This window comes from Catharus ustulatus, chromosome 1, assembly GCF_009819885.2.
Source record: "Catharus ustulatus isolate bCatUst1 chromosome 1, bCatUst1.pri.v2, whole genome shotgun sequence".
Lineage (NCBI taxonomy): Eukaryota > Metazoa > Chordata > Aves > Passeriformes > Turdidae > Catharus > Catharus ustulatus.
In genome coordinates, this window is record NC_046221.1 from 84,258,842 (window position 1) to 84,276,686 (window position 17,845).

General features: G+C 41.2%; 1 protein-coding gene across 1 annotated transcript in view; it reads left to right on the plus strand.

The window, feature by feature from the left end:
* The window catches only part of ANKH (ANKH inorganic pyrophosphate transport regulator), a 106,821-nt gene extending 93,836 nt beyond the window's left edge, over nt 1-12,985 (plus strand). Inside the window, exons 10-12 of the mRNA XM_033051917.2 lie at nt 364-487; nt 1,087-1,186; nt 3,489-12,985. Coding sequence (XP_032907808.1) covers nt 364-487; nt 1,087-1,186; nt 3,489-3,605 — 341 coding nt within the window. The 3' untranslated portion in view covers nt 3,606-12,985. The remainder of the gene's footprint in view (nt 1-363; nt 488-1,086; nt 1,187-3,488) is intronic.
* Nucleotides 12,986-17,845: the final 4,860 nt, after the last annotated feature.

The window sequence follows — 17,845 nt, forward strand, 5'->3', positions numbered from 1 at the left end:
AGCCAAGAAAAATTTTCAATGGTAGGACTTCTCTTTAAGGAAGGGAATAGTTTGGGTTTTTTTAATGAAGAAAACAGAATGGACTGTCTAATAAATTGGTTTTAAGAGAGAAACTCTTAGGAACAAGTGCTGTGCATAACTTTTTGGTTTCTCATTTTCCCAAATCAGTATATTAAAGCAATTTGAACATATTATCTACTTCCTTTCTAGCAGGGTGCAGTTACCAGCAGTAAGTTTCAGAGTGGTTATTTCTGAACAGTTCCCTCTGCATGGAAAAGTTGCATATGAGATGACTGTTTTTGTTGGTTTTTTGTTTTTTTTGTTTTACTAATATGCCTCTTTTTCTCCCTTGTTCATGGACAGTGACTGTCAGAGCACACTTGACTGGTTGGCTGATGACTCTGAAGAAGACATTTGTGTTGGCACCCAGCTCAGTGCTGCGGATTATTGTCCTCATCACCAGTCTCATCGTGCTGCCTTACTTAGGGTAAATCATTATTCCTCACAGAACCCATGGATTTGCTTTCCTCTTCATCCCTCTTCCCTGTCACTTGATAGCTGAATTTGCATAGTTCAGAACATTTTCTCCAAATACTAACCATGATACAAAGCCTAAATAGTGTCACTATCTGGAAAAGAAACATTTACAAATCAACAAGCGTGAATGTTCTAGACAGGCACGATAGTGATGTCCCTTTGGAAAAAATACACAAATGTCAAAGAGGCAAAAACGTGTCTTAAGGGGAATTTATTTCCATATTATTAAACACACTTTTAAGAAAGCTAATGGAAGAATATCTTGTTTATAAGTTTAATAATCTATTCTACAGCACTCTGACAAGTACAAAGTACAAGACTTTTAATTCTTAGTCCATAATTTGATTCAGTGTGCTTCTTTTACTAAACAGTGTAGCCATTAAAAACAAACGAGTCCTTTAAAATACCAGTTATTCTCTTAGGCAGTGTATTGTGTCTTTGAAGAAAATTTTTCTATCAACAGATTGGTTATATATGCCAGTGAAAATGTAACCATGAATCATGCATTCTCACACAATAATGACTGCTTCCTTTCTATGCCTCCAACAGAGTTCATGGAGCCACTCTTGGAGTAGGATCCCTTCTCGCTGGTTTTGTAGGAGAATCCACCATGGTTGCAATAGCGGCCTGTTATGTCTATAGGAAACAGGTAAGAATTAGTCTCTGTGGGATCTGGTGAAAGCAGGTGATGAATATAGTGCATTTTAGTTCAGATTAAGTTACACTTTAGCAATGTAACTCCCCAGAATTCTCACTTTGGTTTGCTTCCTTGTTAAGTCTCAGGAGTGTGCATCTGGGAAAGTCTTTGGTTTGAAATAAAACCAAAAGGTGCTAATGGGCATCTAGGCCATGGGACATGCTGGTCAGCAGTCAGAGAGCCTCTTGCTTCTCAAAACACATGTGTCATGGATAGCCTGTCCTTACCACCAGCAGTTTTGTGCTGTATTTTGCTACTGCAGTACAACATAGCATCTTTATGTAAGCACAGGAGCTACTCATCCAAGCTTACAATATGTGCATCTATATGTATATAGAATCATAGAATCACAGAATGACAGAATGATAGAATGGTTTGAGTTGGAAGAAACCTTAAAGTTACAAGGAGTTCTGAGTTCCCTCCCATGGAACACGTTATGTAGTGTTATATATTGTATACATTTATATCTGTATGTATACACTATGTAATACATATATCTCTGTATATATACTTTCATTTCTGTATAACACCAGAAAATACTTTTATTTCTGTATAAAACCATAAGCACTTGTAGTTTTTGTCGATTTTCTGCTGAACCCTAGAGGAGTGGTTTAAAACACTACATACTCTTGCAGCAGTCGACAGTAAGAGCTTATAAATAATTAAACAGGTGCATTTTTAGATATTTTAAACACTATAGCCTGCATGTGTGAAGTAGTAGTGATACATGGATGCCGAATAAGATTCCACTAAATTAAGTCAAACACAGGATAAATATTGGCTGGGTGACTGGGTACATTGCAGTACCTGCATGTTGTTCCCTTTCAGTTATGTGTTCAAGGCACTGTGTAGGGCACTAGGTCCAATTCCAAGCAGAACCAGCAAGGTGTGTACGTCATTCTGTACTACAGAAGGACCCTGTGGATGGGAACAGAAAATATGATCTATGCAGTGACTTTTTTTTCACTAACTGCCCAGTGGAAATACCCACCACTTCTATTTTTGAAAAAAAAAATTTAAAATTAAAAAAAACAAACCCAAAAAACTACAAAAGATGGAATATCTAAAAACCTTATATAGGCATAACCTACAATCAGTTTTGATATATGTTGACATAAAAGTGCAGGCCATGGCAAGAAATCAGAGTGTACAAGGTTCATAAGACAATAGAAGCACCATAATCTCTGTCATGATTAATTTGTCATGTTTGACTTGAGAACCAAAGACTAAAACTTTAACACACTGAAATGACTTGTCTTGACCTGTGGTTTCACAACATCCTCATTGCTAGTTTGTTACCATAGTAGCTCACAGTCTTTATGGCCAGGGACATTGTGCTTCATTTTTCTCAGTGGTGAGTGCAGGTAGTAGGAGTAGCAACTGTGCCAACCCAATTTATTCTTTATTCAGTGTGACAGTGGCAGAGCCAACCAGTAGCTCTAAACACCAGGTTATTCTCACCTGCAGTTGGAGAATCAAATGTTGTGTAGGTACCTCTGAAATTTTGGAACTCTGATACACCCATCTCAGCTGAATCAATAATACCTGTGCATGATATTTTGTCAGCTGTACAATTGTTTTCAGTAAAACTAGTCAGCCTGCTGAGAAATGGGTAATAAGGAACAGATGCTTCAACTTGCTTTGTAGGGGGCTGAACTCTTCTTAGCTTTACTAATCCAGGACATCCTGGATGAATCATAGGACTCTTGAATGACCTCTTGCTCCTGCTAGCCAAAAATACTCTAATATTACTTGGCCTTGGTGAGGCAAGGGATCACAGTGGATCAGCAGCATTAAGAAAGGCCAGAATGCTCACATCCTGTAAAATTCATGAAGTCTGACCTTTGAGAAATTAGGTTGCCACCTTGCCTCCCTCCCTAGAGAAGCTTTTATTCTCTCACATTTTGTTTTCCAGCCTTTTTTTAAATAAAAAGTCTGTGATGTAAAAGATTCCAGATGCTCTCTTCCCTCCAGTCATGCTGAAGCCTGTTTTGGATGTTGCTTAGAATAAGAAATGCCTGATTGCATTTATGTTAGAAAGGAGAAAACTTGAGCTCCAGAAGGGCTATGGAAATCTCCTAAATTAAGCCTAGTTGTTAGTGGCAAGCCACAAATATGACAAAAATATTCTAGTTTTTAATAACCTACTCTAACAAAGCATTTTCTCACCTCACTTCTCACAGTTTCCAAAGTTTGTGGGAGTGTGTTCATGCACAGCTTACTGATAGGTTTCTGGATGCTTGTTTCGATCTAGAAAAAGAAGAGGAATGAGAATGAGACAGCTGCAGAAGGTGAAGACTCTGCAATGACCGACATGCCTCACACGGAGGAAATGACAGACATCGTAGAAATGAGAGAAGAGAATGAATAATGGGATGCAATTGTTCTCTGCAGGGACGATTGGAGTGACGCTTTAGCATCTTGTCGTCTCTCATACTTTTTTGTTTGTTCGTTTTTATTTTTGTAATAAAGAGGCCTTGATTTAAAAGGTTTCAGATAAATTCTCTAGCATACTGAGTATGCTCTCACTGATGAGGGACCTAAAAAGAGGTCTTTGCTTCTTTTTTTTTTTTTTTTTCCTTCCCAATTGAATTTTTTTTTCTCACTCCATGCAAGCATAAAAGATACAATTGCATCGCTGTAGAGTCTTCCTTACTTATGCATCCACCTTCTCTGGACAATCTGCATTTGTCAACCAAAGCCCTGTTCCTGTGCGCCTGTGTGTGTGTGGATCTCGCACACGCACACCGCCATGTGCCACTGGCTCAATGCTACTGCCATAACCCCACTCCCTCTCCTCTCTCCTTTTCCTTCCTTTTCTTCATGAGAAATGGAAAAGAAGTTTGGAATACAGAGCTTTATTTTACTTGCTTGAAAATGACTTTGCTACATAAACTAATATACTATGGTGAACTTTATCTTTTTGTTTGGCCTCATCACTAGAGCTTATACTGCACAGGGTACAAGACAGGGAGGAATGTGGGAGTCTCCCCATAAAAAAGCGGAGAAAAACAGGTTCCTCTCTCATGTTGAAAGTGTGTGGATGTGTATATACACACACAGGTACATGAACAGAGACATACATATATATATTTATATATATATGCATATGATAAAATACATACAGGACAAGAACTCTATTTAGCTTTCATTCCATCTGAAGGATAGTAATCTTTTGAAAAATATAAACATTTAATTCAGAATTTTCTTAAATCATTAAGTCCCACCTTACATATAATTTTCTTTAGGAAAAAAAACATGCACTTTCCTCTTGTGAAGAGGGTGATGGCAACTGATAGACTTTGACTGTATTTGAATAAGACAAAAATAAATATTGACAAGCTTTACCAAAGTTCTTGTCCACTGATCTAACTTTAATTTTTAAAGGTTGTTTTGTTCTCTATAATTATTTCTGGTGCCTCTATATTGGAAAAGAATAAGATCAGATGATGAATGCAGGATACCATTCTAGATAACATTACTACACATGAAATTTTTTATATAGAGATGTACACATACTCTCATGTGTGTGCATGTGTACATATACTTCTATACACATGCACACACACACACAAATGTATGTTTTGCTATAATGTATTTACCTATGCAGTAGATCAAAATCCATATGGCGAAGCTCAAGTACTGATGCTGAGAATGAGGGACTTTGATGATCTGTTGGCTCTCAGGGCAGCGTTGTGTGGGAGCGAGGAGCCGTTCACATCACAGCCCTGCGTAACTGTGCGCTCCACATGCTTGTGGCTGGAGTGCGCCTTAAATAACAGTGTGAGGTCGGGTGGGAGACTCAGGTTGGGTGGAAATGAACCCTGTGAAAGAGGTGAGGGAAGCAGGGAGGTTTTGGGAGTCACCTATGCTGCTGTGGCAGCAGTTTGTGTTTTTGTGCTCTTCTGTGTTTGGCTGCGGGGCAGCACTTGTTACTGGTCTGTCGTAGCTTGGATCCTTTCAGATTTAATCATGTCAGAGTCTGGAAACCATTATCCTCCATCCTATATCCATAAATCAGTTAATTTAAACCTTATTTAGTAAAAGTATATTTTTCTAAGTTGTGGAAATTATTATTTAATTGTGGACAAATTCTGTTTCTAGATTTATTTACCAGGTAGTCCCAGCAGTCAGAGAACTGATCAAAACTAAACATTACGTTAAATGTTTTATCAGTATATGTGTATGTAGACATACACACGTGTATAAATATATATATATTGTATATTATGTACATTTATTTTAGACTACCATACGTTTCCTATTTTTCCAAGCTCAGCTAAAAATGTCTCTACAAAACTACTGAGTTGACTAGTAACCAGTTATGGCCATCATGAAAAGCATTGTATCAATGAACTTTATGTTTTATTGGAAAGATTTGTACTAATTTGTTACATGTGCAAATATAATAAGAAAAAAATGTAGAAATTACTGTGTTAACTGATAGATTTGCAAAATCAGTTTACTGTTAATGAGCAGTAGCACTAGGAGGGTAAGACTAAAACCATGTTTGCTGTGTCACCACAGAGTAAATACTTTTTGACAGTAGTTTAAAACAAATTCTTTTTTTAAAACCCTCAGACAAATTAATGTGTACAGGATGTAGACTGTACACATTCATGAATATAGATTCTCAAACAGTCATATGTATATAATGTGTATATAGATAGTTACAGGTCACAGTGGCCATTTGAGGTCTCCTCTATTCATGTAGTTTTGATTTCTTCAGTACATTTGTCTCCAAGTCCACAAGATGCAGTTTTTCAGGAACTGTAGAGATGAAGCAGGAAAATATTTTTGTGTAATATTTCTTTTGGTACATGATTAAAATTCAAACAGCAGTATTTTTGAAGAATTTTGAGCATTACCAGTGTCTGTTTCAAGGTAATGATTGCACCCAAAAGTAAAAATCTGAAAACAAAGGGTAACACTGAGGCTCATATTTTAGATAAAATATGAACAATTATAAAAAAATTAATTATTGGTCATACAGAGCTAAATTAATGGTACTATAAAAGATAAAATTTCAATTGTGTGTGTAATACTTACTAGTCTTTTACTTTGCAAGATACTGAATGAGCACAGGAGTGGTGGGATTTGGGCCAGAATTGAAGCAGTGACTTAAGGACATGTGCATTGCATCTCTTTCTACTTCCTGCAGGTCATGTATTTCTTTACATTTCTCTGCTGGATGAACAAAATGTGATGACATTTCTGCAGGGAGGGGTCCTAGCCAGCCCCTTGTGCTGGCCCAGGTGCTCGCTGGTGGGCAGACAGGGTGTTCAGCCAGGAGGGAGCTCTCCCTCTGTCCCGTGCAGACACTGGGCTTGCTTCTGAGACTGCTGCTCCCTTTTAGTGGCAAATTGAGCTGGGCTGGTGAAGCAGCCAGTGTGATGGGCTGCAAGAGGGGAGGGGGCAGACATCCTCTGTGGCCAAAGTCCCAGTCAGAGCATCACCCATAGTGTCTCTATCAGGTAGATGCTGGTAGTACATGCCCTGTCCTGCACTTCTTCCTTTCATAAAGTTCTTCCTTGAGTTCTAGTAAAATGGCTTAGCTGTGTCTCTCTTGTGCTGTTGCTTATGAAATGGCTGTCTATCTCTGTGGTAATTATTCTGCAATAGAAACCATCCTGTGTCTGTGTCAGAGGGCTAGGGCACCGTCATCTCAATGAATTCATGTGGAGACCTGGCCTTTCCAGACTGATTTACACAATGGAAGTTACAATAAAAAGAGAAGGAGAGTTGATCTGCATCTTGTACTGCAGAGCAGCTCACACAGTGGGAAATAGGAGCAGAACACCAATAATCTGTGGATTAACGTTCCCCGGCTTTTAACAAGTACATAAAGTTGTGTTAATGTGTCTTGAGCTTTCCTTTTCCAGAGCTAAGAGAAAACACGGCAGGTTTTTCCCCCTGCCTGCGCAGAGCAGGCTGTCACGCCCAGGCAGCACTCGATGGACAGAGCTCTGCATTTCCCAGCAGTGCCCGCAGCCCTTGGGGTGCAGCCGCGGTTTCCCAGCCCCGCTCCCGTCCCCTCTGGCACGGCCGCTCCAGGCAGGAGGGCTCAGTCCCGCTTCTTTAGATAGAGCCGCCCTAAGTGAGAGCACTGGGTAAGTAACAGAGAAGTCTTTTTGTTTTCTACTCATTCTGCTGCGAAGTTTTTCCTTTGAGCAGGAGGTTTATGTCTGGCTCTCGCTCGGTGTTTGGCCGAATTGCAGGCAGAGAGAAGCAGCCCCAGACGGAGGCTGCCTGATGAATGCGGCTTTTTCAGGGCGGGCCACGGCCCTGGAACAGAAACCTTTTGAAGGCAGGAGCGCCTTCTTTTGTGGGATGGCGCCTCGTGCTTCAAAAGAAGGGAGAAAGGACGCTTTCAGAGCTGGGCAGCCAGAGGCGTCGGGCAGATTTTGTGTTGGGCTGCAAGGTGGCAGGGGGAGCGGAGCATCCTGCAGTTCCAGCATCCCAGCCCCGCCGCTGGCGGAGCGCAGGACAGGGTGGGCATGGCCGGGCGGCAGGACGGGCTCCGCCTCTCCCCGAGGGCTGCGGCTGTGGCAGTGCTGGCAGAGGCTGGAGTGCAGCTGGTTTGTTCCTGGGGCCTGTGGCAGCAACCCTTGGAAAGCCGCGCACACGTGTACGGGGGTGCATAGGACAGTGCTGCGCAGGCAAGTTTGTTAATGACCTTTGAACAGTTCTTGGAACAAGGGTTCAAGTCTAAACATGATCTCAATGTGGGACTAATACTAAGCCATTTTTTTAAAATTGCAATTTAAGCTACATGAAAGAGTAAATGAAACAGCAGACCTTATACCATTAGACTGCATGACTTACATTAGTGAGCTGGAATTGGAGAGAAAGAGGACGTTGTAATCTTACAGATATTGTATATCCCTCCTAAATGGTGTGGAGGTGAGGGAATCAGAGGGCAGAAAACACTATTTCCCTTTCAGCTGCCCTGAAGAGGGACTGAAGGATGAGGAGCAGTGTATCCATATAACATCACTTCTAAGAATGTTGGTTTCCCAGTAGAGGAGCCTTCAGAGACAGGAGTATGAAACATCTTCGATGATGATTCAAGCAGAAATTAAACAGTGTGCAGGTTTTATAATATGTAGTAAGGAGGCACAACTTGTCTTCCAGTTTCTGAGTAGCTGACAGGGCTGCATTGGGGAAATGTCACTTAAGTATTGATAAAGCATGACAAAATTATCACAATTGTAGTAGCAAATTGGCATGTTCCAAATACCAGTTTAACCATAAAATGTTAGGATTCCCTTCCCTTGTTCATGTTTGGCTTTCTACTAGAGTACAGCAAACTATCTATTTTGAAGGGAATAAGGTCTTGTAGAGGGGTTACAATGCAGAACAGGCTGTGGGTGCTTGTGGCAGAGTCCCAGGTGGGAAGAGGAGCTCCGAATTCATTCTGTGCCCTGCAACACACGGTATAGCAGCCTGGCAGCATCATGAAACCAGGCAGAATTGTCAGCTTAGCAACAGGTTGGGTCCAAGCGTGGTCGCAAGCTGCAGCAGCCCTGCAGTGCAGCGGGAGGGCATGGGATGCAGGGTAGCCCTGGCTCCAGGCTCAGGCAGCTTGTGTGGATTTGCTTTGGAGAGCCAAGTTCAGTTGTCAGTGCATAGATGCAATCCTCAGCAAAACCACTGCCAGACTTCTCAGTAATTGGCACCTTCTGAACAAAAAGGCTACAGACAAAATACGGGGGCAGAGAGATTGAGCTTTAGGCTCGGCTTGGAGCAGAGACTTGCACAGAAGGGCATTTTGGCTGCAGCTCCCTGCAAATTAATTGTAGGGTTAGAGAGTGAGCTTCAGCCTCAGCATTTCATAACCGTGACATCCAATCCATCTCAGTAAAACAGAAGAATGGAGTATATTTCTAGATGTTCTTTTGTCTATAATCCTGAGTGGAAACTTTTCCTTAGTTTTACCAAATCTTGTCACTGCTCAAATCGATTTATTAGTTTTTCCTCATTATTTTCTGTCATTCCGAGTTCAGTGTCTTCAGACATTTCCTCATTTTCTTCTGAAGGTTCCTGCTAGGCTTATTTTGTCTGTTGGCATTTTGAGAAGGAAAATGTAATCGTCATGCTGACTGAATGTCAACTAATGCTGTGATTAAAAAGTAGCTTACAATAAAACTCTTCTTTGATGGACTGTTTTTTACTTCACATTCGCTAAGCTGAAAAGGACAACCAGGAAGTAGAAGGAATTGGGGGACATCTTTGTCTAAAATCAAGAATTAAATTAGTTAATTCAAGTTAAATGAGTTAATTCAAGTTGATTTCTTAAGTCCAGCCACCTTGAGACTTCGTAGTGAAAACCTTTACCCAGACTTTTCCAGCAAAGTTAGTGCATCCCCAGAGCAGCACAGAATAGTTTGAGGCATGCAGGTTTTGTATATTTCACAACTGAATGTATAACAATGAGTTGAAAAGCCTGATTAACGGGGGGAATCCATTAGGTTTAAAATTAATCTGGACATGAGCAGCCTGGTCCAGTATCAAAGGTGGCCCTGCTTTGAATGGAGGAGGACTTTGCAAGAAAACTGCCTGCAATCCCCTTACAACTTAAATTGTTCTCTGAGTCAACCAGGAGCCTAGAGAGGTCCATTCATCTTAAAGGACTTAAGATTGCTTGCCTTATTTTAGGCTTTTGGTTTAGAATTGAGAGACAGTGCCTAGTAGAGGTCTACAATGTAGATATGTGAGCAAAAATGTTGAGCTGCACAGATTGTTTTGCTGATGACATAACTTTGGTATTGCAGAGCCAGATTTACAGTACCCTCCCACCCTCTGGGAGCCCACAACAAGAGCAAAGCAAAAACAAGCTATTGTATCTGCAAATAAAGTATTTGAGTACTGTTGTGCACTTCTCCCCATTAACTCTCTAAGCAAAACTGCCTGGAAACAGCAAGCAATTGCACTTATTGCCTGCTTCCTCCCACCTCTCTTCATGTGCATCATTCAGCATTTAAAAAAAAAGCTACCCTTTCTCCTAACTCCCCTTTGTAATCAAGGTAATGCATAATAAATACTTACATTTACATAACAGAATGGCTTGGCCTATCTGCAAATGAGAGCATATAAATCCCCTCTTAGGAAAGGATGCAAAAATTGGGACAGCAGCTTTATCCATAATTCAGCAAAAAAAAACCCCACAACAGAAATGCAAAGAAAAGATTGCAGAACTAAAAAAAAAAAACATTTCATTAACTTTTAAGAAGACTACTGCATGGGTGGCAAGTAAGGTGTATGTACACATGCAGAAAACAGCAGAGCTTGGAACTAATGTTCATTCCTCAATTTTGTTGTTTGATCTTCAAAACAAATATAACTCTACTTTTGTGTCTATTATATTAAGCTATAATGAAACAATAGGAAGGCTATAGGCAATAATCTAACTGGTTACTTAGATCAACTGATTTTATCCACCAAGTTTACGAGCACCACAAACTGCAAAAGCAAAATCTCAAAAAAAAGTAAAGGATATCTATTTTTGTAGATGACAATTCCTTGCTTATTACATCAACACTTTTCACTTGGCTCAATAAAATTATTTGCAATATCTTTGTATTTTTAAAAAGCACCGGATGCAAGGCTTAACCTGTGTTTTCAAATGGCAGAGACAGCTCCCAGAATCATAAAGGCAATCAAGCTCAAATCATGTCAGGTTTTGATCTCTCATAATATTGCTCTGTCTGCTCTCTTATTTTAGAGAATTTAGGTTATTTTGTGGTGTTACTGCCTCCGCTTTAGTTTAGTGAAGCCAAACACCTATGGAGGGTTTGTGATAAGAGACTTGAATTTGGGATTGCAGGTAGTGTCAAAGCCCGCTGAACTGCTTGTGCTGTTTGGCAGGGCATTTTACCACCACAGGCCACAGAAATTCAAAGTGGACTTGACTCTCTATGGTGGAATGGCTGAAACGCATTTCATGGGGTTTGGCAGAACAGTTTAGCAGCATTCCCTTTGAGAAAGACTTGTTTCACCTACATGGGACAGGAAGCTTCTGAGGAGGAGCATATGTGAGTGTAGAGGAGGGAGTGTGTGTATGTGGACAGACAGGTGGCTGCAAATGAACGAGCTGAAGTGTCTTTTGCAAGCATCCTGCACCGTGTCAGGACCATACTGGTGGGCAAAGAGAGCAACGAGTCCTTCATTTATCATCATTAGTGAAAGTTTCTCTGGCATTTAAAGGTTACTGGGCATCTTAGTAGACCCTAGTTACTAGAGAAACACAAACTCTCTAGTGCCAGAAGCACAACAGAGAGCAAACTTTTGGTTGCACCTTTTGCAGTGGAGAAGCCAGGGTCGCACAGCCTGCTCTCTCCATCTTTGCAGACTCGAGCAGGGCCAGCCACAAGGGAACTCTAGAAGGAAACTACAAACACTGAGCAAAACCTAAAGTACAGATCAGCAGCTGAGAACTGCTTTGTCTTCATGGCAGGAAGTCATCATGGAGGGAAACAAACTCTGTAGTGGTAACTCCCAGGAAGTCTCAGTTCTGATGCAGTTTCTGAACTGCAGTTTCAGAAACCTCTGACCATATTGTACGAGGTCGGACTGAAGCATTTGTAACATGATATTGCAAGGACAGAAAGTTCTCCAGTCTCAGAGGGGTGCTGTATGGATAACATTCACTAATGCTGGTGAAAGATGCTTGGATACTACAGGGAGCGGTGTCACGGAAATGCCTAAAAACTGAATTCATATTTGCATGTTCTAATTGTGCCTTTGGGTTCTCTAAAATTGACTTGTTTTTAGTTTTACAGAAATACTTTTAGAATTGAGAGTGAGAAGTAGTGTCTGGAAGCAGCATCCTAATTAAAAAAAACAACCCAAAATCTGAAGACTCTTGCACAGGAGAGAGGGCAAAGGAAGTTTGGGAGCCTCATCTTTTCCCAGCCTGGCCTTCTAACCATGGATTATTCTGCAGGACAGCATTTTGTTCTGTACTCAGCAGGCCAACAGTGCTGAAAGAGACAGAAGTAGTAGCTAGCCACACTTTGCCAAAGTTGCCCTGGGATTAAGGTCAATTATCTATCAACAGATTTCTGTAGAGAAAAGGCCCCATTTTTCAGTGTGTTCCTATAATTTGAAGGTAAATCTGAGAACTGGGGAAATGTATATTTCACCTGAGAGATACCAGTGCGTTTTCATTTCTTTCAGACAATCTTTCAGCATCAGCATCAGATTCTTTCTTAGGATAAAGGTGTCTTTATGCAAAGCAGTGTGCCTAATAGCTATTCTCAACTACTTAAACAAGTCAATTTTGTAATAAGGACTGTAGGTGTCAAGCCAGAGCACTGTTTGGAACTACAGTACAGGGATCCTAGATTTTAAATGAAATGTTACCTCATGCATCATTTTCTATCATACTTCTAGAATTCCAGTTTGTTTATCTCAAAATAAATATTGCTTTCTGTAATTTGTACACATGCTAAAGCTGCTGGTTTCTTTTTTTAATGAATGTTTTGCTTTGCTTAAACATGTGGGATTTCTTTAAACAAAAATGAAGGTTAAAACTTTGTACATTTTTAAAATGACTGCTAAGGTCAGAAGTAAAAAAGTATATGTTGCATTAAAACTGAGTGCTGTTTATGTATTTAACATAGATGTACGTTTTTGCATTGTTAAAAAGAATGATCCATGCTTTCTTTGAGGGGGATCTGTGCTCCAATATTGTCCAATAGCTTTCATATTCTAATTACTTTAATTAAAGTTCTAACAGTTTGCATATGATTCATGATTCTGATTTCTTCTCTTTTATTAATTCTGATAATCTGACATGGTCTAAAATGCTCTTCTCATTTGGAACAAGCAAAATATACCTCCTGGTGAGAAATAAATCCAACACTCAAATTGTTTTTGAATTATGAGCATGATGCTGCCAACTGCAAGGTCTTAACTTGAAGTTAATGAAATCCAAAGGTATCCATAAAATGATGCAAGACAAACTCTTTATTTCTACAAAGCCTCCAAGTATTGTTGATATGGAAATACCATGGTCAGAATACGTTTTATATACCAAATCAAATGTTTTTATCATTACTGTTAAACAGACCATATTTAAAAGGAGAGAATTATTTTCATCAGGCTGAGGCAAACTCAAGTGTCAGGAGAAGATTCATCCATCTGGCAAGTCACCAAAGCTGTTCTTATGAAGCTGCAAAAGCATTCTTAATCAAAAATGTTTTTTTATTTTGAACACATTCCTTAAGTAGTCCCAAATGACCAAATGTGAGCCGCCCAGAGCCAGTGAGAAGACTGGCTTTTAGTGTTTTGACACTTGAGCAGCCACTGGTTTTAAAACAGACTTGGACAGGTCCCATGGTGATACTTTGCTCATACTTTGCTAAAGACCCCTCGGGATCCTGGTGCCTCAGCTCTCCTTACGCTGGCCCACAGCAGAGAGATGCAGCCTTAGGGCTTCCTGCACCTTGCCAGCCCTTTGGTTCCTGCCTGTTTCTTCTTGTCTCCTCCCTGTGGGGCTCCATGACCCTCCTCATGCTCCTGGCATCTGCAGGGCTGGGAACAACAGCTCTGTTTCTCCTGGACCTTGGTGCAGGGCTGTCCAGGGGACATCCAGAGAGCCCTGAACTGGCTCTTGCCATGCCCAGCTCCCCCGTACCACTCTCCAGTCATGGCTGCAGAGAGGACTGGCTTATGTCTAGCTCCTGTCTGAGACCAGGAGGGCTGAGCAGAGCAGAGAACACAATCAGGGTATCTACACCAGCAAATGCTCCATCTTTGCCCCCCTCACAGGCAGACACTCGCTGGCTGCTGGCACGGCTGTCCCACACACAGAGGGGTCCCTGACCTTCCTGAGCTCTCCCTGCCCAGAGGCCATGCTAAAAAATAAATAGGAAAAAAAGGGAGCTTGGATAGGACTCAGAAAAAGGTACTGCCCTTGTGCCTGCTGGTTCTCTGACCCACTCATGAGGCCAGGCCAAGGGAGCCAGCATCCCATGGCTTGGAAGGCCAGAGCATGTTTGGAAGCAGGTTTGGAATTACTGCCACACTGATTCACTTTGAGCTGACTGAGCAAGGCCAAACAGCACAGAGTCACATCATGGTCAGTCTGACACTTCTCAAACTAAGCTTTCTCTTTCAGGGACTTTGTAGGCTTTATTTCACTCTTCTTAAGAAAGAAAGGGCCTGATCTGAAGCAGATAAAAAGTAAGACATGCAGTGTGAGGGCAAATAGCATTATTGCTTCACATTTTTAGCTTGTAGTCTTGAAAGCCTCCTCTCCCTCACACCCATGAGCAGTTCCTCCTCTGACCTCCATCAGTAATGATGGCAATTAGCTCTTCCATCAATGATGTGTATTGAAATACAATACATTTTATTCCCCCAAAGGGCTTGCACAGACCTCAGACGAGAAAGTGCATAACTCCAGATAGAAACCCTCTCCCTTGTGGATATTTCTGCACAGCATTTATTCTTGTGTCCAAAAATCTGTGACAGAGTGGCAGAATGCAGCTCTGCTGGACATCTACAGCATCTGTGCTGATGGGGGAAGACCTATTCTGTGCCCAGGAAAAGAAGGGCTTCTTATCACAGGCAGGTGGAAAAGTACTGACACTAACAGAGGTATAGCACTAAGGGAGCAGAAGCCTCACCACTGCCTGTAAATGACACTTGTGAATGAGGATGTGTTGGATGACCACAGCAAAAGCTCTCCCAGTTCCTGCGACATGCATGGAAACCCTCAGGGAGGAAAACCAAAGCCTGAGTGCTGATCCAGGAGAAAGTCAAGCAGCAATTATTAACTCTCTATACTGGCTATTCTGCAGCTGTGAAAAATGGGCCTCCTTCCTCTAGGTGACATAAAAACTGTGTCTCATGAGCAGACAAACATTTTCCCAGCAGCTGGAACCAGTGCTGCCAAAGTTACAGCCAAAATAGATTGCTCTGTGCTGAGCCCACCTACCATATGCAGGTAGTTAATTCCCAGATCCTTCAGTGAAGCATTTCTTTTAAGATCCAGGGATTTTGGTGCCAAGCCCCACAATAACAGTGCAACAGGACACCTCCCCAATTGCAGGTCTTACACGTTCCCTCCTAGCTCCTCAAAGGAAATTTCACATCATTGTTTCCTCTGAATTTTCCATGCTGTTGTTTTACATATTTTTGGGAAGGAAGACACACCAGAATGAGTATCCATGGGATGGGGTGTTGGGGGATTGTATTAATACCCAGGCCTTTTGTACATGTGCCTTACAAACCAGGTGATTGTTAACATTATCACAGATTTGCTTTAAACATCCCTAAGCACTGTTCCAATCCATTTTTCCTTTTCCTTTTCTTTTTTTTAAATAATGTTTCCAGCTACCTGCTACCTTTTAGAAGGCACTATTTTGTGTAACTAAAAGAGGTTTTATGTTTGCAACATGTGTTTGATGAGACAAAATCCAGAACATCTGAGTGAAGGGAGCTCTAAAGAGGGCTCATCAGTAAATGAACACCGTGGAATCACTTGGTTGTCTAAAAGCAATGTTTATATTAGATACTAAAAGCGAGTACACAGGAGTTATGTGCCATCCCCTGTGGTAATATCTGCAGGTGGCCAGTGATGCTCTGAGTGGGTGTTTGCTGGGGAGGATCTTAGGGGGCTTGAATGGAAGAGAAGAGTCTGAGGCTCACAAAAGGAGACAGCTTCTCTTGCCACTGTGCAAGTGCTATTTAAACAAGGGAAATAAACTATTAACTCCCTGAAATTTTAGTGGGTTTCTTGCTGTTTTAGTTGTAAACCCTTCCTTTTCTCTGTTTTCAACCCTATTAACCAAGCAGCTCGAAAGTGACCCCTGAGAAGAAATTCTATTGATTGCTCTGTCTCCCTTTTGAATATAAATTCAAAAGACATGCTCAGGTGAGAGAACAGAAACTGCTCTAAACTGCTGCTTGCTTCCTGAAAGGAACACAATCCTCCAAAATGCAAGTGCACTCATGATGCAGTTTGCTGGCACAGAAGCTGAAGTTTGGCAGCAAGAGATGAACCTGCCTAGGAGGGGCAAGAAGCAGGGGGTCACCCAAGCTCTTACTGTCAGCTCTGCAGAACCACTCCCTGAGCAAAACAGACTGGTCTTCTTCGTATAAAACAAAGAGGAAAATGTTATGCAATACTGAAAACAAATATTCAAAGTAGAGGGCCTGGAAAGAGTTTGAGTGAAATGGACACATTTTGCAGGCTTATGGTCCATCCTGTACATCCTCCTTGCTCAATGTAATTTATTATTTCTCTTACCCTTTATATAAAACCAAAAAAATTCTTATGATGCAGAAAACATTCAGAAACAGCAATGACAACAGTAATAGTTCAGCAAGTGGTCCGCCTCTAAATATATAGCCTTTCAATTTTACAATGAGTATGTCTTTCAGCTAGAGATAATTTTCATCATCTTATTAAAAGCAGTACAGGCAATAATATTCTGTTTTTCAGGATACCTTAAATCTTTGTAAGTATCTCAACTACAACTGTTCTTTTCCCCACTATAGTAAGGACAGTAAAAATAAAATATGCTTTGTGTGCCTTCAACTGCAGTTGGAAACCAACAGGTTTATACATTTAAAACTTACTTGATTTACTCTTGGACAATGTGAGAATCCAACCTCACCATTTCTTATCATACATTATTTTAGACACTATGAAACCTCATGTTTGTGAAACAGGAATAAGTTACCCCAGAAGAACTGCTCAGGATTCACTGTTACAGAATGATTCTGCCTGTGAAGTCTCACATGCCTCAATTCATCATCTGAAGGTTTGGATGAACACATTAACAAAACCAGATAGCAGCCAAAGAGAGGGCTTGCCACAAATTTCATCTCCTACTAGAAGATTTTTATTCAAGGTGTAAAACAGATGAACTACTTGATATTCAAAAAGCTAAAAATGTAAAGGCATGAAAAATCTCAAGTTTCTTACCACTTATTTCACAGTGCTCCACATGTCTTCAAAATGTCTTTCACCTACTTACGCACTAAGAACTTCAACTAATATATCCTGTCATGCAAGTCTCTAAAGATAAGGCTGATGCTGCTAAACCATTTTGAGATCACTGGATCACAAGGCAGAGCATTTTGGCCACACCGTATTTCCTCAGCATGGTCGGTATTTGTGCATCATCACCGCACTCTGCACTTGCAGAGAATGGGAGAGCCACAGTGAAGTGACAAGCCAGCAGAAGCCCTGGCTGTGTCAGGAAGGAAAGCAAGGAAGGGCTCTGGCTGCCACCAGCTGGGCTATTGTTTCCAGCTGGTGTGGGACCCTGGCTGGCCCTGGGCTGTCCCCTGGCCTGCAGGGACACCTGGTGACAGACCTGGAAGGGGAGTGGGCTCGCCTTAAGAGGGGGATGGACCCGGGTGAGGGGCTTCTGGGCTCCTCTGCTAAACCACTCCGAGCCAGAAGTGAACATATCCAGCGAATGGTCTGTGAAATGCCGTAAGACTGTTTCAGAGGGATGGTACTTGTTTCATAAGTATTGTAGCCTTGTTTTATTGTTTTTAGTTTCTTTTTATATTTTTTTAAATCCAAGCTGTATGGTGCACAACCAGATGTAACAAGGGCAGTGTCTGAATTCTATCCAATCCCAGCAA